The sequence below is a fragment of the Geotrypetes seraphini genome, chromosome 11 (genome assembly GCF_902459505.1).
Source record: "Geotrypetes seraphini chromosome 11, aGeoSer1.1, whole genome shotgun sequence".
Taxonomy (NCBI): domain Eukaryota; kingdom Metazoa; phylum Chordata; class Amphibia; order Gymnophiona; family Dermophiidae; genus Geotrypetes; species Geotrypetes seraphini.
This window is the reverse complement of record NC_047094.1, coordinates 74,233,286-74,256,115: the sequence shown is the minus strand read 5'-3', so window position 1 is coordinate 74,256,115 and position 22,830 is coordinate 74,233,286. Positions and strand designations below refer to the sequence as shown.

General features: G+C 44.2%; 1 protein-coding gene across 2 annotated transcripts in view; it reads left to right on the top strand.

Annotated features, from left to right (window-relative positions):
- LOC117345823 (ly6/PLAUR domain-containing protein 3-like) overlaps positions 1-21,156 on the top strand; it is a 47,384-nt gene extending 26,228 nt beyond the window's left edge. The window contains exons 5-6 of one of the 2 annotated variants that reach the window (XM_033915012.1): positions 18,783-18,920; positions 20,380-21,156. In XM_033915012.1, the coding sequence (XP_033770903.1) occupies positions 18,783-18,920; positions 20,380-20,633 (392 nt within the window). In that variant the 3' untranslated portion in view covers positions 20,634-21,156. Of the gene's footprint in view, positions 1-5,145; positions 6,677-18,782; positions 18,921-20,379 lie in introns of those variants that run through there. The other variant, XM_033915010.1, reaches the window with a different exon arrangement.
- Positions 21,157-22,830: the final 1,674 nt, after the last annotated feature.

The window sequence follows — 22,830 nt, the reverse complement described above, 5'->3', positions numbered from 1 at the left end:
GAGGAATAGATATGGATACTGTGGATGGATCATTTGGCCTTTATCTGCTATCATGTTTCTATTGTGAACCTCATCACAGAAAGTAACCTAAAATTCTCCTCATTCTGGGTATGCGAGACTTCAATCTACATGTAGATGACCCAGAATGCCAAAAAGGCCCAACAAATAGTCCAACAACTGGAGGGACTCGGACTACACCAAACAGTGGAAGAACAAACCCACACTAAAGAACATGCCTTAGACGTACTGTTCGGCAGAGAGGAGGATATAGGAAACTGTAAGCCCTCCACTAGGAAAGTATCATGGACAGAACACTACTTAGCTACAGAATAAGACAACCAAGAAACAGAAAATAATCAAACACCAATGGAGCAAGTCCAAGAATGGGGAGAGGATTCATAGCACCAAATTCAAGAACAGATTGGAGACACACCTCAAAGAAACCAAAATAACTGAGATCACAGACCTCACAAAACAGGTGAGACACTAGGATGAGGCACTAGACCAGGGGTGCCCACACTTTTTTGGCTTGCAAGCTACTTTTAAAATGTCCAAGTCAAAATGATCTACCAACAATAAAATAAAAAAAAATATAAAGTACACTGTATGCAGAGAAAATGTTAATTATCATTTATATTCAGGTTTTTTTCAGAGGTCAAGGCAGATGACTTTAAAATATGCAATGTCACCTCAGTAACAACTATACAGAGAAAGCATGATCCAAGATGGCGTCAGGTACCTGTTGACTGGAGGAACGCTGTGAGATTTGCTGATTGTTGGAGCGGATTTTCCTGCTGGGATTTTTCCTGCGATTCCGAAGAGAAGGGGTAGGAGTGCCGCTGCAGCCTCGCAGTGTTCCGAGGTCCCCCCTCTCGCTACTATTGAGCAGTTCCTGCAGCATCTTCAAAGCGAGCCAGTAATGTCAGGGAGTCGCCCGCTGGACCCGTCAGCGTGGAGTGAAGCTGAGCCGGAAGTCCCTAGGCTGTAAACAACTCTGAGCCCTGACCAAAGGAATCCTCCTCCCTCTTTCCCCCCCCCCCCCCACTGAGTGCTAGCTCACCACACGAAGGGAGTGAGCCAGGAGCAGCAGCACTCCCTGAACGAGAGGCTGAACCATCTGGAAGCCAGCTAATAGAGGTCTCAACGGATTGTTTAAGTCCTGAGACTATACAGCGGCTAGATTATCAACGGGAGGAGATGACCAGGTGTGGCAGACAGAAGACGAAAAAGGTGACCCGAAACAAACATTACAAGGAATTTCCTTTCACTTAGAGAAGCCAGCAGAAGTTACCCTGGACTCAATATGGGACTTGGTTTCCAAACTAGGAGACTCTTTGACTAAACAGATTAAAGAAGGTGAAAAGAACTTAAAAACTCAGAAACAAGAGAAAAGAAAATAGATAAGAAATTTCTAATGTTAAAGTTAAAGTAGGAGATATTGAGAAAGAAGTGATTATGATTAAACTAGTTCAATCGACAATAATAAAAGATAACCAGGTTATTAGAAGAAAATTAGAGACAATGGAAAATAGTTATCGAGCTAATAACCTATGTTTGCTGAACTTTCCCAAAGTTTCCTCTATAAGTCCAAGGGAAATGGTAAGAAGGTACTTCATGGAGATTTTGAAAATCCCCGAGGATTCAATACCTCCCTTTATTCGAGTGTATTATTTGCCCGGTAAAGTATTGCAACAGCAAGCAGAAGATCAGAATTATCAGAATCAGGAGCAGGATCCTCAACTAGATCTGACAGCAATTTTGGAAGTATCTGATAAAGATTTGGCTAAACCAGCAACTCTCCTACTATCCATGGCATTATTGCAAGATAAAGAATGGATATTAAAAATGTTTTTTAAAAATAAACATAAGGAGTTTCTAGGTTTGAAAATTCAAGTTTTCCCAGATGTTAGTAAAGAAACTCAAAATCGCAGACGACAATTTCTTTTATTGAAGCCAGGTGTCACTCAGTTGGGTGGTATTTTTTTCTTACTCTTCCCATGTAAATGCATTATAAGGTATCGAGATAATAAATATGTCTTTTTTGAATCGGCTCAACCTACAATCTTCCTGACGCTGAAACGCCTGGACAAGGAAGGAACATCGTTCTAGTAAATTAGAGTTATGCTCCTTGAACCAATCACAGATACCTTTTTTCTTGCCTAATATAATCATTTGATTTTTCTTTAATGTTCACTTATAAATTCTTGGATCAAAAATGTGGACTTGAGAGATTGTTTGAAGAAAAATTAATGTAAAAAAAATTTTTTTTTTCTTGTTCAAATGGTGTGTTAACATACAATCTTTCTGTACAAAATATTTGAATTTTGTTAAAATGTAAAATTAATAAAGAAATAAAGAAAAAAAACAAACTATACAAAAATAGACAAATATACCCCTCTCCTTTTACTAAAACTGCAATAGCATTTTTTAGCGCAGGGAGCTGCGCTGAATGCCCCGCGCTGCTCCCAATGCTCATAGGCTCCCTGCGCTAAAAAATGCTATTGCAGTTCAGTAAAAGGGGACCATAGTGCAAAATATAGACAGCAGATATAAATTCTCAAAACTGACACATTTTGATCACTAAATTGAAAATAAAATCATTTTTCCTATCTTTGTTGTCTGGTGATTTCATGAGTCTCTGGTTGCAGTACCTTCTGAATGCATCCAATATTTCCTCCCTTCTTTCTGCCTCCTGCATGCTTCCTCTCCTCTACACCTCATTCCATTCCCCAACCAACATCGCTCTCTGTCCCTTCATGAGTCCAACTTTTTCTTCCTCTCTTCCTGCCCCCCCTTTCTTTCTGTCTTTTTTTTTAATATAATATCTTTATTAGAGCTTCAACACAGACACAGCTCGAAAAAACAGGGCAAGGAAATAATAACAATACAAACATCAGAATTGGTACAATCAAAATAAGGCAAATCAGAGGTGACAGTCCAAGCAAAGAAGACTGCCCAGCCCCAATACCCCTCCCAAACCCTAATCGAAACTAGTGCAGGAAGATAAACTATGAAAAAGAAAAGAAGAATCACATCATACCTCCATTCACCCCACACTTATCCCCCCTCCCTCCCCTATCCCTATCCTCAAAAAAGAGGAACCAAATGGAGACACAGAGAAGAGCACAGGCAAAGCTCTCAATCTCTAAAGGACCCAAAAAACCTCTTTCTCTCTCCCTGTCCCTCCAAGCCACCGCTGCCGATATCTCCCTGCTTCCCTGACGCTACAACAGACAGGCCAGGCACATGCAGCGACTGCATAAGTGCTGGGCCTACAAGACTGCCCCCTCCCTGACGTCAATTGTCAATTCTAACGTCGAAGAGGACGTTCCAGGCCTGGAATTTCCTCTCCGAGGTCAGAATTGACGTCGGGGGGGGGGGGGGGGGGGGAGGGGGGGAGTCTTATGGGCCCGACACTTGTGCAGTCACTGCATGTGACTGGCTTGTTGCGGCATCGGTGAAGCAAGGAGAACGCAAAGGCAACGCAAGTATATCACGGAGCCCGGGATGGGCTCCGCGATTGACTCGTGTTGCCTTTGTGATCTTCTGGTTGATCATGATCAACCTTATGGGCACCCCTGCACTAGACTGTAGCCTAGAGGAAGTAGCCTCATTAAAATTACAAAAACCAAACAAAAAATCCCAAAGAAAATGGAGGTGATCAGATGAAGACGAAGAAGCTAGGAAAGCCTGGACAAAAGTCAACAGAATTTACATCAAGGACCTTGATAGGTGGTTTGATATGAAAAAGGCCTTTCGTGAATCTGGAAACTAGAGGATGTATTGATAATGGCTTTTTATCAGGAGGTGTAAGAAAAGCTGTAATAACACTGAGATGAATTCTGAGTAAAGTAATTTTGAGACCAGAATTATAAAGGTGGAGAAGATAGTCCAGAACCGATAGGAGAGGACAAGAGATTGGATCTAACGAGTTGAGATTACACAGATAGTGAAGCAAGTCCACTTAAAGCGCTAAGAGCATTGTGTAGAAGGTTTTCTTGAAGCCTGAATGATGGCTGCCACTGGTGTAGATAGTGGAAAAGTATCTAATTGTTTAGAGAGAGAAATCAGCCTGTGAGAGCTAATGAATGTAGATTGGGATAGAGAAGAGAGCCCTCATTCTATGTCAGCAGCGATGGAAAGATTTTAGTTGGATGAATTGAAGAAGGAGAGGAAACCGCAGTTGACGCGGCCAACATGGTTCTATGAGAATCATAGTGGACTGTTCTTGGCGAAGCTTGAATAAAGTCTTTCTGATTAGAGAGATTGGAGGGAAAGAATATAGAAATTTGTCTCACCAGTCTAGTAGGGACAGGAGACTGGAAGTTTGTGATTGTGGGGGGAAATAAAGAGATCTACCTCTCGAGTCTCCCAATGCTTGAATATCTGACATGGGGGGAAGCAAAGAGACCTACCTCTAGAGTCCTCCAGTCCTTGTGAATACTTTGAGCACTGATGCCAATCCAGTTAAAAGCAAAGATATTTCCTGTGGTTTGGTAGAATGGGAATGTGTGTGTATGCTTCCTTGAGGTCTAGTGGTACTCCAAAATATGAGTTGTATGAATACACTGATTGTACCTCTATACATGTTATATATACCATCATCTGCCCGTGTGGTTTAATGTATATAGGCCAAACTCGTTGTGTGGTTAAACTTAGAATAGCAGAACATTTGAGCTGCTTATGTAATAAGAAGGAGGAAACACCTCTGGTAGAGCAATGGATGGCTAAACATCATCATGAGTCTGATTTGAAATTTGTAGTATTAAGGCAATTTCATGCTGCTCATGGGGGGGAATATTTCCAGACACTTAGTGAATTGTGAACAGAGATTTATTTTACTTGGGTTACGGTGGCCCCAAGGGGGCTAAATAAAGCGGTTGAATGGCCTCTGGGTTGCTAGTAGGTAGCCAATCAGCTTATAAGACGTGGTGATCATGTGGTATAAGTACTGTAGTATGGGAGTGTAGTTGACTGCTTTGAGAGTGTTTAGAGATGGCTGTGCTGCTGTGGAGTTCTGCAGGGGACTCTGTCCCAATGTGAGGCTGTCTGCTGTTTGCTAAGTATGTGTTTTATAATATGTTATAATATTTGATATTGCTGTTTAAAGTTTGAATGTATTTTGATATATGGCTGTTTTTTCAGAGTGTTACATATATCTTTCTCTTGAAAAAGCTGGAAGGGAAACACGTATGATGTCAAAGAACTACCAGAGACTGCATACTGTGTTGAGGAAGTTTCAAGGTTTTTGAATTGTATTGACTTCCTGGATTTATGAATAAGATGCGTTGGATTGATGATTTTGGATGATGACTGTTTTAAAATTGAGCTTTTTTGAATGAACTTTTTTCACTTGTGGTTTTTTTCATTTGCAATTTTGTGAGAGAGCACTGCACACTTTGGAAGTTGCAGCTGAGCCCAGGATGATCTGATGACTTCAGAAAACAAGAATTTTGGATAAGAACTTTTAAGAGATAAGTACTCCTTCATTGTGAACTGTTAGAACTCTTAGATGACTGCTTATTTCAACTTAGGAGCACTGCTGGAGAATTCTAGGCATCCTGTGTTTATGAGTTTGTAAGGTATAATGACTGTGATGTTTTAAATCAATATTTAAATTAAAGCATTGTTTGAAAAATATTAATTCTTTTTTTGTAGAAAGTTTTTGAAAGAATTAGGTATTATGAAGTAATACTCCCGTTGTAGTGTGTGTGTTTATACTGTAATTTGGGGAGCAATGGCGTCCATTGGGTGGGACTCTAAGTCAGGACTTTCTAATGAGAGGATTCATTGCTTGATGAGTGGCAGTAGATTATTTATAGCAACTAATACTAAAATCGATGCAGATTGGATTGGTATAGATAGATTACATAAAACTTTAATTCGGGAACAACTGCACTCTGCTACCTTGTTAGAATATTGCCATATTCAGAGGATACCACGTGGTTTGCATATCAATAAAGAACCTAGATTTTTGAATAATTCTGCTTATGTAGAAAGATGGAATCGTGTGATCACTCAATGCTCACTCGATTTGATGCTTTTGACAATAGATATTTTGGACAAGACTATTGAGGATCTTAATAAAGAATTTGAATCTAAACTAGGGGCTTTGCAGGAGATAGAGGATGTGGAGGAATATGAAAAACATTATGTTGAGCATATTTCTCAGATGAAGAGCTATAAACAAGGCATTCGAGCTCAGAAAGTGGCAAAGTTTCAGCGAGATGAGTTGGATTACACTAAGGGGTATGTTTACCCGTGGATGGATCGTCACAGGAAATCATGCCGGAATCGACCAAATAAGAAAATAACGTTTATTAATTCCTCTAGTGAATCATCAGTTGATGAATTGGGGACTAAAATGCGGTTGGGTGCACAACCCCCTGGCCCAGTTGATCCCAATATTCTGTCCCAATCTTTTTTACGGGTGGCATCAGTCGAGCCAGTAGCTTTGACAGTAGTAGCACTGGCAGGGAAGAGCAGGCCTACGCGCAAACAAGTGAAAACACGTTGAATACTATTTTTCATTTATCCTCTAGACATTTGAATGTAGTGGAAGAATCTGTTTTGAAATTTGGATTATCGTTTGTACCAACTCCAAAATATGACCCATAACATGTCAGAGTATATCTTCACCGCTTTTTTAGACCTTTGAAGTTGCGTTTATCTTTTGGGACAGAACAATATGAGAAATCCGAACAAGATAGTCAAGAAACTTTTCTTACCACCCATCGGGTTCGGTCTTCCTGGATGGTCCTGCTGATAGTATGATCACTGCCTTTGAAAACAAGGTGATTAGAGATTTGACCAATATTGAACAGCATTTTAACACAAGGTGGAATAATATGTCTAGTGCTCAAAGACAGGCTTTATATTCATTGAGAAATGATGATAGTATCATCATTTTAAGAGTGGATAAAGGGGGAGGGGTAGTTGTGTTAGATAGGTCAGCCTATTTACAGGAAGGTCATCGTCAGCTTAATGATAGTCTGACGTATGAACTTTTGGCCGAAGATCCAACTAATAAGTTTCAAGATTTAGTATGTGCATTACTTACCAAAGCCAATAGGCAAGGTATTATCTCATTTAAAGAATACAACTACCTCTTCAATAAGTGCCCCAATATACCTTTAATATATTTTCTTCTAAAAGTGCACAAATCAATGACCTCTCCTCCGGGGAGACCTATTGTGTCATGCTGTAATTCATTATTTGAACCTCTTTCACAATATTTAGATTATTATTTACAGTCATTCATGTGTTCAAGCCCTTCTTATATCAGAGATTCTATGGATTTTTTTACATACTTTATTTGAATCTGCCAATCTTATGTCCATAAGATGAAATTTGGCTCATCACATTAGATATCACCTCACTGTATACGAGCATTCCTCAAGATGAGGCATTACAGACCATTGAACGCTATTTATTAAAATCCGATATGGTTAGAGGTAAGAAAGAATTGTTAATGCAAATGGCTAGGTTTGTCATTCAATGTAATTATTTTAGTTTTGAAAAGCAGTTTTACCTTCAAAAAGTAGGGGTAGCGATGGGGCTACTGTAGCCCCTGTTGTGGCATGTCTGTATATGGCAGATTTTGAACAGCAGTATGTGTATCAATCTCAGTTTTTTGCTAATGTTGTTATATGGCGTAGGTTTATTGATGATATTTTCTTTATTTGGAAGGGAGAAAAGGATGAGGTTTATCATTTTGTGCACTATTTAAATCAATGTAATCCGCACCTTGTTTTTACAGAGACTGTTCATGCTAATCAGATAAACTTTTTGGATGTTATTGTGCATTATGAACAGGGGAAGTTTGATACTTCCATTTATTGTAAAGAAACAGACAGGAATACTTTGCTGCATTATGGGAGACCCTAAGAATTTGAAACAAGGTATTCCAGAAGGGCAGATGCTTAGATTGAAAAGACTGTATTCATCTAATCAGAAATTTAAACATCAAGCTCACATAATGCTTAATAAATTTAAGGAACGGGGATATCCTAATGGATGTTTAAAAAAAGCTTATAAACGTGCCTCCAATGCCCATCGGGAGTGGTTAAAATGTAAATCTCAGTCAGATAGTCAAGATACATTAACATGTGTCCTTCCCTATTCTGTTGAAATCTTGCAGTTGCGTGCTGCTAGTTAAACATTGGGACATTTTGAGATATTATCCAGAGTTCTCTAATTTACCCCATTTTGCATATAAATGGGGGCAAAATTTAGGGGAGTTAATAAAAAAACCTAAATCTCAGATATTGTCTTCCAATGAAAATAGGGGACACCATGCTTGTGGAAAATGTGTTTATTATCAGCATGCCAATACCCCATGGTACTCGAAAATATGAGTTGTATGAATACACTGATTGTACCTCTATACATGTTATATATGCCATCATCTGCCCGTGTGGTTTAATGTATATAGGCCAAACTCGTCATGTGATTAAACTTAGAATAGTAGAACATTTGAGCTGCTAAGAAGGAAGAAGCACCTCTGGTAGAGCATTGGATGGCTAAACATCATCAGGAGTCTGATTGGAAATTTGTAGTATTAAGGCAATTTCATGCTGCTCATGGGGGGAATATTTCCAGACACTCAGTGAATTGTGAACAGAGATTTATTTTTACTTGGGATACGGTGGCCCCAAGGGGGCTAAATAAAGCGGTTGAATGGCCTCTGGGTTGCTAGTAGGTAGCCAATCAGCATATAAGACGTGGTGATCATGTGGTATAAGTACTGTAGTATGGGAGTGTCGTTGACTGCTTTGAGAGTGTTTAGAGATGGCTGTGCCGCTGTGGAGTTCTGCAGGGGACTCTGTCCCAATGTGAAGCTGTCTGCTGTTTGCTAAGTATGTGTTTTATGTTCAAATCTATTTTATTAAGCAAAAATAAATACAACAGTAAGAACAACCATGGTATGCATTTTCATCAACAACCGCGGAGGACTGGACTCTTATGCCCTCCCCGGACCCACCTCACCCCCACCCCACAGCAAAGAGAAAGATCCGTATAAAAAGAGGTACCCAACACCCAATCACTAATATGACGAAGCAAACAGGCCTGGTTATAAACCCTGATGTCAGGCACCCCCAAACCACCCCCGTAGGCAGGCCCCACCAGCAAGGACCATTTCAGTTTAGGTCTACGTCCACCCCAACAAAACCGGATCAATAGGGAGGTGAGGGAACGAATATCCCTCTGCAACAAAAAAAGGGGAAGAGTCTGAAGAACGTAAAGCCATCTCGGGAAGACCACCATACGAAATAAATGAATTCGTCCCAACAGAGACAGCGGCAGCGCCTGCCATTTGGCTAGCAACAGTTTAGTGTCCGCAAGGAGTTTATCAATGTTAAGACGATACAGTTGGGACACATCCATAGTCAGCCTGATCCCCAGATATCTAAAAGAGGAGTTAGCCCAGCGCAACGGGAAACTGTCCCCCCAATACCGCCGAAGATGAACCGAGGAAGCCAGCGCCTCCGATTTCGCAAAATTCAAGGCGAAGCCAGAGAAATCTCCATATTCCCGAAGGCTCTCCAACAGTACGGGCAAGGAACGCTGCGGGTCCGTTAAAAAGACCAATAGGTCATCCGCAAACGCCGCCAGTTTAAAATGGGAGTCTCCCAAGGCCAATCCCCGAATATCCGCATTTGCCTGAAGCTCCCGAAGTAAAGGGTCTAAAGCGGGGGTCGGCAACCTGCGGCTCCAGAGCCGCATGCGGCTCTTTTTCACCTTTGCTGCGGCTCCGGTAGTGTGTCACGCAGGCATGCAGCTTAAGTCCGGCGTCGGGGCAGGAAATAGCCATGCTGAGCAGTGAGCTCAGCACATACACAGATGAAAGCCTTGCTTGCTGATTGGTCCGGCGGCCCCGCCCCGCCGGACCAATCAGCAAGCAAGGCTTTCATCTGTGTAGTGCTGAGCTCACTGCTCAGCATGGCTATTTCCCCCGAGACGCTGGACTTGTAAGGTGCCTGAAAAAGAAATCATCCTGGCCGGGGTCGGTGTCATGCTCCGGAGATCTACAGCCTTCCTATCTCCCTCTCCCTTCTACCTGCTTCCGGCCACATCCCCTGCTCCGCGGCTCTCTTCGGCAACTCAGCAGCAGCTTCTGACGTCGGGGCCTACCCTCTGCGAGTCCCGCTTGTTTCAACTTCCTTTTTCCACAAAGGCGGGACTCGTAGAGGGAAGGCCTCGATGTCGGCAGCTTGTCTTGATCACCGCTGCTGACGAGTTGCTGAAGAGAGCCGCGGAGCAGGGGGGTGTTGCCAGGTGCAGGTAGAAGGGAGAGGGCCAGATGCAGGACTCGTGGGTGAGGGAGGAGAAGAGAGAGAGAAAGAGAGAGGGGAGGGAAACAAAAGGAAATATTTCATACTGGGCTGGGCCGGAGTGGAGGGAGGGTGGAAAGATTCTAGCTACAGGGTGCAGTAACAAAGGAAAAGGGGGGAAAGCTGAAAATGGAGATAGTGACACAAAGAAGAGAAAGGGTAAGCAGGACCTACTGAATAAGGATAGAGATACAGAGGGGACATGAAGAGGAGGTGAAATAGAGACATAGAAGTAATAATGAAAAAGTGTGTGGGGGGAGATAAAGACATTGAAAGGGCAAATGGTGAACATGGCGTAAAGATAAGGACAGAGACAAATGAAGATTCTGAAAAAGTGGTGAGATAGGGATATAGGTGAGATGGACACAAAGAAGGGTGATGCTGGAAAATAGGTGGAATGGTAATTCTGACAGACACAGAAGGGAAATGCTGGATCAAGGAGAGATGGGGCTCAGGCTGGATGGAATGAGGAGAAATGCCTTGTTGGCCCGGAACTTCCTCTCCTACGTCAGAATTGACGTCAGGGAGCGGAATGCTGGTCAGCGCAACACTTCTGCAGGGAAAGCTTGGGACGGCGGTGGCTTGGGGGCTGTTCCCCGATTGCGGTGGCAGCAAACCGAGTGGCTTGGGGGACGGCACGGAGACAGAAAGAAGGGGGAACAGGGAGACAAAGAAAAAGTTGGGGGGAGAGAATGAGGTCTGGAGGAGAGGAAACATACAGGAGGCTGAAAGAAAGGAAGAAAGATTGGATGCACAGTCAGAAGAAGAAAGTGCAACCAGAGACTCATGAAATCACCAAATAGCAAAGGTAGGAAAAATGATTTTATTTTCAATTTAGTGATCCTGTATATAGCATTAAGATAAGAAACAATATATGCAGTGTTAGATTTGTTTTATAATGGTTTTGCGGCTCCAAGTTTTTTTTTCTTTTCGAAAACGGGTCCAAGTGGCTCTTTATGTCTTAAAGGTTGCAGACCCCTGGTCTAAAGAAAGCACAAACAGGAGCGGCAACAAGGGGCAGCCCTGGCGAGTCCCTCGGCAAATAGGAAAAAAGCTAGAGCAAGTCCCATTAACCAAAATCCTCGCCTCTGGATCACTATACAGCGCCTGGATCGCACCGAAAAAGAAAGGGCCCAAACCGTACGTCCGCAGCACCGCAAAAAGGTAATCCCACCTCACCTTATCGAACGCCTTTTCGGCATCAAAACTAATGAGCATGGCAGGGCTACCGTCCTGTCCCACCCGTTTCAATGCTAACAAGATGCGCCGGATATTCTTAGCTACCGGCCTATCCCGCACAAACCCCACCTGAGAGTCTGAGATCACCGATGGCAAAACGCGCGCCAGGCGGGTAGCCAAAAGTTTAGCCAAAAGCTTCGCCTCATAGTTCAACAATGATATAGGACGGTACGAGGCAGGCAAAAGAGGGTCCTTACCAGGCTTCGGGAGAACTATAATAGACGCTAGATTTACGTAGCGAGGAAGAAAACCCTTAGCAACACTCAAATTATAAACCTCAGCCAGCACTGGCGCTACGTCCGTCACCAACAACTTATAGAACTCACTCCGAAGCCCATCCGGGCCCGGCGCCTTGCCCAACGGACTGACCCCAATCGCCCCCTCCACCTCCTCTGCGGTAATGGGAAGATCCAAAGCGGCAGCATCCCGCTGGGATAAACAAGGTAAATCGAGGCTGTCAAGATATAGTTGCCCATCCAAAAGCTCGGGGCCTGGATCTGTATACACCTCAGCAAAGAACTCCCGCAATAATTCACATATCTCCTCCGGCCGATGATGCAGTACCCCAGAAGAGCCCCGAAGAGCCGATATACTCTCAGGTCCACCCCTTGGATGCGCCAGGCGGGCCAACAATCGACTACTCTTATTCGCAAACCGAAATAAGTGAAACTTAAAGTACTCCCTTGTCCGCAAAGCCCGGAGATGCAACAATTCATTCAGTTCCTGCTGGACCTCTAAAAGCTGTGCCCGAAGCAGGAACGAGGGCGCCCTGCCGTACTGGCGTCTCAACACAGTCGCCTTCCGCTCTAAAGCCAGAATCTGCCTATGCTTCAGCTTCGACTCCCTGGCCACATAAGAAATGACATCCCCCGTAAAACCGCCTTAGCCGTCTCCCAGTAGAGAATGGGATCATCACGATGCAGCTGATTATTAAGTTGAAAATCACGCCAGCGCTGTATCAAAAATTCGTGAAAACGGGTATCCCTATACAGGTAACAAGGAAACCGCCAGGACCCTCTAGTGTTCGGAGAGTCTCCCCAAGTCCACCGAAATCCCACCCAAGCGTGGTCAGATATTTCAATGGGGCCCATATCAACCCCCATTACCCGGGGAAGCAGTGCTCGAGAAATGAGGATAAAATCAATTCGGGAAAGCGTCCCGTGCGCCCTGGACAAGTGGGAGTAATCCCTCTCCAACGGGTGTAGCACCCGCCACACATCAAGCAACCCCAGGGTGGATTCCAAAAGTTGACCGCCCGTATAAAGTTTGGAGGACTCTCTACCCATCGAAGCAGAGCGATCCAATTTCGGATCCGGTACCTCATTAAAGTCCCCGCCCACCAGCATCGGAACATCTCCAAACCGCAAGAGTTGATTGCGAAGCCCCCTAAAAAACTTGGCCGAAGGATTGTTAGGAGCGTAAACATTGCAGAGCAAAAGTGGCCTATTATCAAGTAACACTAAGGCAACTATGTAACGCCCACTAGGGTCGCGGAGCACTTTCTGGGTGTGTAGGCGAAGTCCCTTACAGATCAAAATAATAACACCTCCCTTTCCCCCCACGGCGGGTGCCTCCAAATAGGAACCCACCCACCAGGTACAGAGCTTGGCATGTTCCGCTGAGGATAAACGGGTCTCCTGTAAAAAGGCAATAGAGGTTTTAGAACGATTCAAACGCTGCAAGATTTTGGAGCGCTTAATGGGGGAGTGGATCCCCCCAACATTCCAAGAAGTTAAAGTGTATTCAAGAGCAATCCACTCAATAGCCAAATCACACAAGAAGAAAGAACCAGTACAGTACCAGAGAAGCGTCCCAGCCACCGCTCCCCCGGCTTCTCGCCACCTCTGGCCCCGAGAATCAAGCCATACCCCTGCCACTGAGTCAATCCCCTAGCATAGAACCCCCATACCCCCCAAAAAAAAATTCCCCCAAAAGCCCCACCACAGAAACCCGGAAACCCTTCAAAACCCCCCCCTCCCAACCACCCCCCTCCCCACCCCACGATCCCCCTCACACAACCAACCCTCACCCAATCTACACCTAAGACACCCCAATAAGGGCATCACTTCCAGGAAACCAGTTACACCTCCCACGGGAATAATGACCAATACCCCCCGATCCGCAAACCCCAAAACTCAGAGAATAGTAAAAGCAGCCTCCATCAGCCAAAACCCCCCAAGACACTCAACCCACCCCTCCCCTCCAGGAACACCACAGCCACACCACCTACCCGCAAACACACTCTCCAAGCCAAATCCCCAATGCTTAAATAACCAGATAGGCCAGGAACAGACCCTAACTAACAAAGAACAGGCAGGTCAACCCCCCTCCTTCCTCACACACACCACCCAGGCAGACCTTCAAGAAAACACAGAGACCCAACTCTAAGGGGGAGAGAAACCCCCAGTCCAAACTCAAACCACAGATCTGGCCCCAGATATGGGTCTCCTCAGTCCACAGCCGCTCCCTGCGGTGGTTCCTCTGGCAACATCTCCGTCACAAAACGCTGCGCGGCCTCCAAGGTGTCGAAATGATGAGCTCTACCCAGATGTGTCGACCTCAGGCGAGCCGGGTACTGCAGGGAAAAAGCAATGTGACGCTGGATGAGACGGGTGCATAAAGGTGAAAACCTGCGTCGTGCCTGAGATACCTCCGCTGAGTAGTCCTGGAAGCAAATTATGGGCTTGTTGTTATACAAGAGCTTCTTGCCCTGCCGCAGCGCATGCAGGACCTCTATCTTATGATGATAATTCAGGATACGGCAAATGACCACTCGAGGTCTGTCAGCATTCTCTCTCCGCTGCCCCAAGCGATGCGCCCTCTCCACCCGCAAGGGGCCCGAGGAAGATGATAGAGACAAAGACTCGGGCAACCAGCGTTCCAACAGCGCCCCCAGCTCCACGTCCCGCACCGATTCAGGCAGGCCAACAAACCGAAGGTTATTCCGGCGGGACCTGTTCTCCAAGTCATCCACCTTGGCACGCAACGCAGCCAACGCTGAAGTGTGGGCGGACTGCTCCTGGGCAAGCTGCTGGACGTGATCCTCCGCAGCATTCACCCTCTGCTGAGTCTCCTTGACCTCCGATGTGAGGGAGGCAAATCGCTGGTCCAGCGTGTCCAGTTTATCAAGGATGCGCTGCAGTTTGTCCTCCAAAGAGCTCTCGAGGGCAGCTTGAACCTCTGCCGTAACTGTGGTCACCCAGGATGAGCGCGGAGCCTCCGGCAACGGGGGTGCCACGGGATCCGCCAACTTGGCGTCTGGCAACTTACTCCGCTCCTGATCCTTCCGGACCGCCTTAGTTGCCATGGCGATCCCACTCTAGGCTTCCCGCTCTTACCGTGCCACTAGGAAGCTCCCCAGCACAGGGAGAAGACCGATCCCGGAATCCGGCCCACAGGGGAAGAGCCACACCGCGCCCCGGGGTCAGAGTCTCAGCCAGCTGCCTTCTGCTGCACCACGTGGCCCCCGGGAGATCCGAGATCGGAACTGCAGGGCTGCAGAGTCGTGCCGCGTCCCCAGTAAACTCCCCAGCACGGGGAGATGACCGCACCCGAAGGTAGACCTGCAGGGGGAGAGCCGCGCCGCGTCCCAGCTGAGCAGACTCGCGGCCGCACGCAACCCGCGGCGCCATGTGGCCGCCGGCCGTCCCGAAAGAGTAAAGCAGAGTCGCGGAGGAAATTTCTTCCAGGTTGCTCCGCTTCTCCAGAAACCTCCCCAGTGCCGCAGACAACCCGAACCAGGGGGAAAGTGCAGGTTAATTGCCGCGCCGCAGTCTGGTGAAGCGGAGCTGTGGCAGCACGCTGTTTACAGCTCCATGTTTCCGCCGGAAGTTCGTATGTGTTTTATAATATGTTATAATATTTGATATTGCTGTTTAAAGTTTGAATGTATATTGATATATGGCTGTTTTTTCAGAGTATTACATATATCTTCCTCTTGAAAAAGCTGGAAGGGAAACACGTATGATGTTAAAGAACTACCGGAGACTGCATACTGTGTTGAGGAAGTTTCAAGGTTTTTGAATTGTATTGACTTCCTGGATTTATGAATAAGATGCGTTGGATTGATGATTTTGGATGATGACTGTTTTTTGAATGAACTTTTTTCACTTGTGGTTTTTTTCATTTGCAATTTTGTGAGAGAGCACTGAGCACTTTGGAAGATGCAGCTGAGCCCAGGATGATCTGATGACTTCAGAAAACAAGAATTTTGGATAAGAACTTTTAAGAGATAAATACTCCTTCATTGTGATTGACTGTTAGAACTCTTAGATGACTGCTTATTTCAACTTAGGAGCACTCCTGGAGAATTCTAGGCATCCTGTGTTTATGAGTTTGTAAGGTATATTAACTGTGATGTTTTTAATCAATATTTTAATTAAAGCATTGTTTGAAAAATATTAATTCGTTTTTTGTAGAAAGTCTAGAGAGCACAGCCAGATGTTCTATAAGAGTTGTAACAGGGTTCCCAGAGAGACCATTCGAAATTTCACAAATTGAATGGAGACCTCCATTTTTTTCAGTAGGAGGAAATACTTTGAGTATAACCCTCAGCCCCTCTCCTGCAGAGGTAATTGTTCAATGGCATTGAGCTGGAGGAGGGCTAAGTGAAGGAGGGTGGTCTGATTGGAGCTGAAATAAGACTCTCATGGAGGATGGTTTGGAGGTTTTTTTCTGCAAAAGAAGGGCATAACCCTATCTCTTGTAGTCTAGTTGTCTTTGAGGATAGTAAGGTGGCCATGGAGTCCTCATGTCGCTTGGTCTTCTGGGTTGACTCATCTATCTTGTCTCCAGACAAGCCGTTCCCTAGACATGGGATGTTGGCTAATCGTTCCTTAACATTGGCATCAAGTTCAGATACTTTTAGCCTTGCTTGCCTACGCATGGCTATGGATACTGCAGATGTTCTTGAGATAACATGAAAGCATCAAAATCTGAGCATTCCATGTACTTCCTGGTTTTAAAGAAGATCGTTTGGAAAGATGTTGAAATTAATCTAGATGTTCATCAGGGAGATACTGCTCGTGGAAAGACATTTTTTGAATCAGAGATTTTAAGTAAAATATCATGTAGAAGATCTAACTTAATGTTAACATGGTATTCTGACAAACTATGCAATCAAATTTGTTTAGAGGTCTGCCCTTTTTGCCAGGTGAAGTACTGGCATAGGTTCTTGAGCTGTTTACTTTTTTTAGTGCAGACTTTACATGGAGGTATTGGTCTTGGAGTTGAGGTCTATCGAAACTTGGAGAGACTTGAACTCTATATAAAGGGCTCCTTTTACGAAGGTGCGCTACCAATTTTAGTGCACGCTAGCCGAAAATCTACCGCCTGCTTAAAAGGAGGCGGTAGCAGCTAGCGCGCGCACTATTCCACACGTTAAGGCCCTAACGCACCTTCGTAAAAGGAGCCCTAAGTGTCCAATTTGCATGGAGCAACTGGGACTAGTAGTGGTGATTCCCAGGTCTTAAACATCATATCCTTCATCAAATAATGGGAAAGAAGTTTCAAACAGTTCTTTGGCCACTCCTTCTAGTCCAGAGCATTCATTAATTATACTTTTGATTCTGGCTCTGACTCCATCTTAATAGGCATGGCTTGTCCCATTTGCCTAATACATTTTGTGAAAGATGGTGACCATCTGCGAGGAAGTGGAGGAGATGGGTCTGATGGTATCCCATAAGAGTCTTCTGCAGACAGCTCTGGATAGTCAGAGGAGGAGCGCTGAGTATTTAAAGATTCATACTCCTTGATGTCTTGGAGATAGAGAACATCAAGTCAGAAGTCCAGGTGAACTACAAGGTGAACATCAATGGTATTGATGGTGTCGACCTGATGAATGTCTTGAATAGGAAGAAGTGCTATGTTCCCTCAAAAACACGGGTCTTTTTGGCTTCAAGTGTTGACGGTGTGGAGTCAGAGTTCGATCTCTGGATGTTATCTTGGATCATTGCTCAGACTGGGCTTTGGGGCAGGTACTTGCACTGTGTGTGTCTTCAGCATCCCAGCCAACTCCCTCTGATCTGGTTTTGTAAAGGTGCCAGTACTGAAGGTGCAGGCGGAGTCTGGTGTTGAGGTGTTGGTGACCTCGATGACAAGGCGTGCCGCAGAGGAGACACCAACTGCAGCTATGGTGATCTTGTCTTAGTGCGCCAATACTATGAATGGAGTGGATGCTTTAGACACCACTGATGCATACCTGGAGGAAGAAGGGTGTTTGTGCTTCTTAGCCTTTTTATGTGAGTCCCCAGATGTAGGCAGCACTGATGACACAGAGGTTGAGCGAAGTGTTGATGTCGGTGCTGGTATCAATGCTGAAATTGATCTCTGGGTGTCGGCGTTGGAGTCTGCTGACATCTTCGATGCTCCCAAGGTTGATCCAAAAACTTTTTTTTTTTTAAATTGGAGCTATCTGTCCTTAAGCTACCTCTTCTGCAGCTTAGAGCAGCATGGGCAAGTGTCAGGACTGTATTCAGGACCAAAGCACTGGACCCGCCAGTTATGTGGATCAGTAGCCAAAATGGTCCTGTTACACTGGGTGCAACATTTGGATTCCTGGACATCGAGGGGAACATCACTGATGCAAGGTCAAAGGACTCAATCATCCGGGGTTGTCAAATAGTTAGTTAACTGAAAAAGACACGATGTACCTGGTCTGAAAACAGGCTGAAATGAGCCTGAAGGCCCAAAATAAAAATCAGTGAAAAATCAAAAATTCTACACTGGATGAAAGATAAAAGAATAAAATGAAAAACTATGAATAAAATAAGGTGGAAAACAAATGGGAAGGCACTGAAAAATGCAAACATTGTACACGCTTGGAGATACTCCAGAAACATAGCTCTGCAAAAAACTGAGAACTGATGTCTTGCAAGCTGATGTTGGGTGGGAAAGCTCCGGCGCATGCGTGGTTTGGGTGGTCTCAAAACCTTTCTGTCTTTTAAAGCGACATTATACTTTTGCACTGTCCGTACTGGGGTCCGTGGATGATGTCACCCACATGTGAGAATATGCTGCCTGCTTGTCCTAGGATAAAACATATTAAATTAGACATGTCAATATAGGTGCGTAACTTTAAGTGCACTTTATGGAATTTGAGTGTTTTTGTGTGGGTAGGTTTAGGTCAAAGATGCAGCTGTAATTACTCTTCTGTTGACAATTACCTGCAAAAGCTGCACCTAGCTCATCTTCACTTTTCATACCTTGCAGATCCGAATGGTGTGGAATGCTATTCCTGTGCCAGCATCTTGAAGGATCAATGCACACCAGTGTATGCTGAGAAAATGAAGTGCACGGGTAGCATGAAACGCTGCTATGAGGGAAATGTGACAATATCAGCATTTGATGGTAAGTGTCATGCTAAACCAAAAAGAAATCCTCACTAAGTAGGTTGGGAAGGGGCCCACAACGAAGTGATAAGTAAAAATATAATTAAATCTGTATAAATAAGTATAAATGTGGAAATGTAAGGGGAAGTGAAGTCAGTTACAAAGTCTCTGCCAATCAGAAAAAATAAATTCCCAACAGCATTACAAGTGGCAAATTAGAATCAACCAATGCCATCGGACCACCTTTTACATCATTTAACACAATATCGTTACATTAATACATTGAATACACTGTGCTCTAGTCAGTGCGTAATTGTGTAGCCACTTCCCAAGCACTATAGACTAAATATATCCAAGTGTAACCATGAATATGAAATGAATATTCAAATGGTCTGAACCAGTAAGACTATTCTTATGTTCTTATGTTCACAGGCTGCTGCACTAATCACTTGGTGGCTGCTCCATCTAGCCCAACCGTGGTCAATCCAGGTTTCAATTGCCTGGCAGAATCCCAAATAGTTGCAAGATTCTATGCTACTGATTCCAAGAATAAGCAGCCACTGGCGTAGTAAAGGGGGGTGGGATGCTCCAGGCGCCATCTTCCTCGGGACGCCGGTAACCCTCCTTCTCTCTGCTCCCCTTTCCCTGCCATGCACACACCCCTTCTTCCCCTGTACCTTTTTAACTTGGGTGCCAGCAGCCACCAACTTCCTGGCCGCATTGGCTTCGGCACTGTCTTTGGGCTTTCCCCTTGCCTGTTTTAATGACAGATTATGGACTTTTCCTCCAGGAACTTGTCCAAACCTTTGTTAAACCAAACTGCTTTAACCACATTCTCTGGCAATGAGTTTCAGAGCTTACCTATTCATTAAGTGAAAAATATTATCTCCAATTCATTTTAAAAGTATTATCATGTAACTTCATAGAGTATCTCCTAGTCTTTGTACTTTTTAAAATATTAAACAATGGATTCACATTTACCCATTCTATTCCACTCAGGATTTTGTAGACCTCAATTATATCCTCCCTCAGTCATCTCTTTTCTAAGCTGAAGAGCCTTAAACTGTTAACCCTTTCTTCATAGTCATTCCATTCCCTTAATCTTTTGGATTACCCTTCTTTGAGCCTTTTCTAATTCACTATAATCTTTTTTTTTTGAGATATGGTGATCAGAATTGCACACCGTACTCGAGGTGAGGTCGCACCATGGAGCGATAGAGAGGAGTTATAATATTCTTTGTCTTATTTTTGATCCCTTTTTCTAATAATTCTAGCATTTTTTTGTGGTTTTGAACATCTCCGCACATGAGCAGAAGATTTCAACATGTTGTCCCGTCCCCTAAACCAGTCAATCTGAGGTGAAAGGCTTGTATATTTCTGTGCCTGATAGTAGAGGCATCCCATACTGGAGTTGTAAGACTGTGCATGCTTATGCCAGCCTCTAGATAACTGCTAAAATGGTGTCTCCTTTTTTGTAGGTGATTCTCCAAGACCAATATACTTCAAGACCTGTAATGAGGCAACCTTTTGTACCACTAGCTCCTCTTCGAGTGGTGCATTTATGAAGATCCATCAGAAAGGTTCCTGCTGCTCTGGAAGTTATTGCAATGGGCCTCCCCTGCCAACCACGTCTAAACCAACCACTATTGATCACAACTCCCAACCCCCTTATTCATCTGTTTCTCATTTCTCCCTGTTGATAGGTTTTCTGATAGCTATTGGGGTGCTGTGAGTGTGGGGCTGTCATGATGAGTGTCTGCTACCTGTGGTTCTGCATTTTGGAGGGAATGGGGATCCCTGTATTATACTATTCATTTCTGTAAAATTGACAGTAGAGAGACACTTTAGCTTACTAGGGACCTCGTACTGTAGCATGATAAACTTTATTCTTGGTTCCTACCCACCATAAGGTCAGCTCTGTGTGAAAGAATGGAGCAAGGAAAGATATTGTAATTTTCCATCTAGGAGAACTAGTTTGTGATGCTTTGCCATCTATTTCTAGTTTGGTCAGGACTGTTTTAGTGTTGCAGTACCAGGTTGATTTTAGCATGATCTATCTTTACTGTGATGCAGCCCATCACACACCCAAAATCTGGGATTTGGGCTTATGCTGTTAATGAAGCAAAGATAAGCAGCTCCTACCCTGATCAATGAATTCTGTCACTTAAGCTATATCAACTTGACTTTTAGAAAAAAAAAAAAAAAATCAAAGCTTTCGCTTTCCAACAGGCTTACAATCTTAGTTTTGTCACATACTTGTATATGACCACAAATGGCAAATTTCCCCCTAAGCACTCTTGTAAGAACACACATAGTTTGCAGACAGATGGACACGTTGACAGAGTCTGGGTAGAACCTTGGCTGATGCACCCTTATACATGTACATTAGAGAAGACTATAAGATTTGTGTATGCCCCTGGCAATTAGTGCAGGTACTTGGGACTGCCATTTACATAGTTCTGCTTGCCTGGATAGTTATCCAGGATTCAATATCGCCAGTACCCAGATAATTTCTGGGTCTGTCCTGATTCTGTGCCCCCTGGGCACTGCCTGGAAAGTGCTGGGGCAGAATGCTGCTCCTTGTGACCCTGGGTAAGTCACTTAATCCTCTACTGCCCCAGGTACAGTAGATAGACCGTGAACCTACTAGGATAGATAGGGAAAAATGCTTGAGCACCTGATTGTAAACTGCTTAACACAACTTGTCCAAACAGTATATAAAAAACCAATTCCATTTCCATTTCCAGTCAGTGGCATGATCTGGTAAGTGTTGCTGAATATCAAGTTTCAGCAAGCAAGATTTAACCAGGTAGAAGCCCTGCTACCCAGTTAAATCTTGCTGAATATCAGGAATCTACTATATTGGCATGGGTGTTGTATAATATAACAATATAGCAGTATATTGCAAACTGTGTGCCATGATGAGATTCTGGGTGTGCCACGAGATGCGATGAGGAGAGGTGCTGGGGCCAGCTGACTGCCTACAGGACTTGTTTCTTGCAGTGAGTGGCACATCCTGTAGGCAGTTAGCCGGCACCCATGCTTCTTCACGTCAGTGCCACTCCTCCGTGCCTCTTCTTCTCCAGCACCACCGCCCCTCCCCCACTGGCAGCCCAGTAAACTCCGGGTCTTGTCTGGAGGGCCTTCGCGCATGCGCAGACATCTACGTGTGGTGCCACACATGCGTGTGACATCATCATGTCGATGTCCATGCATTTCCAGGTGTCCTTCAGCTGCAGCCCAGAGTTTACTGTGCCGCTGAATAAAAAAAGTTTGCAGGACCCTGCAATATAGAGACACTGTATTTTGCTGTTTTCTTTATTGGTTGCCTTTTGTATTTTCTCTTGTGCATTGATCCTTTAATAAAAACATTTAAAAAAAAAAAGAAATGGTTGGAAAATAATTACAAGAGAGAATCTCTTTTTAAATTTTGGTTCTGTTTATTAAAGCTTATAAAGTGATAAATTAAACATAAAAGCAAGATAACAATTACCAAAAATAGGTTAGTTCTATATATGTTTGCATAAGAGGTTGTCTTGCTGTTTTTCCATCTGTGATCCTGTGAACAGCAATACAGTCCTAAAGTCATTCTGTCAGAAACATATACCCAGCAACCTTCCCTTCAACTCTCACATTGCACAAAAATTATTGACATAATGATGGTGCACCTCATATGTCAGTTTGGATTGTGAACTGCCTCTAAGGCAAGTGAGTTGATTTAGTAAAACACCAGCATCGGGGCTCCTGAGACACGGGGGACTTTATCTGAGCCTTTCCTTTTCTGATACATAGCTTCCATTTTGAAATTTTTCTGTGACAAATTTTAATATTTTGGACTTTGATGCTTTCTGTACAGCTTGAGACTTGTTGAAGCATTCCAGCAGCACATTTCAGTCTTTTCATGTTTGTTACGGACTTCAGCTGAACAT